General features: G+C 37.2%; 1 protein-coding gene across 1 annotated transcript; it reads left to right on the top strand.

Annotated features, from left to right (window-relative positions):
• The first annotated feature begins 397 nt into the window (after positions 1-397).
• On the top strand, positions 398-1168 carry LOC132748427 (protein asteroid homolog 1-like). Its single transcript, XM_060738037.1, has one exon. It carries the CDS (start codon positions 398-400, stop codon positions 1166-1168), a length of 771 nt encoding a protein of 256 aa, XP_060594020.1.
• The last annotated feature ends 473 nt before the right edge of the window (positions 1169-1641 follow it).

The following is a 1641-nucleotide window of genomic DNA, read 5'->3' as shown; positions in this document are numbered from 1 at the left end:
GTCTCATATTACAAAAAGTAGGATTCATTGCACGACACTGGTTCCGTATTAAGAACTTGCGTAATGAAAATTAAAACTTTTATACAATACGTAAAATCGTATTTATAATTTTTAAAACATTATATCTTAAATAGCATTTATAAAGTGGCCAGTTCGGTTGGCAGTTGATCGGGTATAACGATAACCTGACTACCTTGATGAGGAACTATTTAGTTAAGCGCAAGTTGAAGATGCTATGTGTCGAGTAGTTTTATTGGATTTATCATTGTTTTGCTTGAGAGCGGAGATAAAGAACATAATGACAAAATATTGTTAAAAAAAGTAAAATACACCAGAAAAGCTTGTTGAAACTTAAAGGGATACATTTTTGTGTAGACAATAAAGCGTGAGTTACAGAATGGGTGTGCTTGGTTTAACAGGATATATACGACACCAAAGAGAAACGTTCCTGCGTGACTACAATCTTCAGAATACTAAGTTGATAATTGACGGTTCAAATTTAATATACATACTATATAAGTCCTATGGTATTCCCTTTAAATCTGGAGGAGACTATTATGATTTTGCAGCAAAATGTAAGAAATTTTTCGAAACATTGACAAAAAAATGTCATGTTGTTCCGATTGTTATCTTCGACGGAGCCGATGATCCATCTGATTTAAAATTAGAAACTCATTTAAAACGTCTTGATCAGCAGTTTGCAAATGTTCAAAAGATAATCCGTGGAAATACATTTATACTACCCCTCTTAGCAGACTTAACCTTTCGAAATATTCTTGATAAGCTTGGAGTAGCACATGCGTCTTGCTTATTTGAAGCCGACAGGGAGATAGCGTTCTTGGCAAATAAATTTGAGTGTCCAGTTTTAAGTGCCGACAGCGATTTCTGTGTGTTTAACCTGAAAGTTGGTTTCATACATCCTGATGATTTACTGCCTTTACCGAAAAACTGCACGGGCAATTTGCCTACTAAGATCTACAAATGTCAAGATTTGATGAATGTGTTTAACAGAAATCCCGATGGTTTGATTTTACCTGTTTTCGCAACACTGGCCGGGAATGATTATGCTGAATTTTCAAGTGACGCCTTTATAAGGCCCATGAATGCACCTATGGCTGAAATAACATCACAACAAAACAAGAAAGAAGTCATGTACAATTCACGATAAATTGGCTAAGCAGGTTTCATAATGGAAAGGAGGCCTTTGCAAATGTTAAAGGACAGTTAACAGAAGAAGGGAAAAATACTTTTGAAAAATCTGTCATGTCATATTGCAATGTTAACAGTAATGTGGACCAAAGTGCTGGTGATAACCTATCAGAAGAGGTACGGAACATGTCGGACCAAGGTGCTGGTGATAACCTATCAGAAGAGGTACGGAACATGTCGGACCAAGGTGCTGATGATAACCTATCAGAAGAGGTACGGAACATGTCGGACCAAGGTGCTGGTGATAACCTATCAGAAGAGGTACGGAACATGTCGGACCAAGGTGCTGGTGATAACCTATCAGAAGAGGTACGGAACATGTCGGACCAAGGTGCTGGTGATAACCTATCAGAAGAGGTACGAAACACAATCTTCAGTCGAATTACTTTAAGGAGTGATTTGCCGGAATATTTTATTCGGAATGTCATCAAA

This window comes from Ruditapes philippinarum, unplaced genomic scaffold (genome assembly GCF_026571515.1).
Source record: "Ruditapes philippinarum isolate M1 unplaced genomic scaffold, ASM2657151v2 ctg9920_1_1_1_1, whole genome shotgun sequence".
NCBI lineage: Eukaryota > Metazoa > Mollusca > Bivalvia > Venerida > Veneridae > Ruditapes > Ruditapes philippinarum.
Note: the sequence above shows the minus strand (reverse complement) of the source record. Positions and strands in the feature narration are given on the sequence as shown.

Excerpts from the sequence above, each read along its gene's own strand:
- LOC132748427 (XM_060738037.1), top strand. The coding sequence starts at position 398 with ATGGGTGTGCTTGGTTTAACAGGATATATACGACACCAAAGAGAAACG.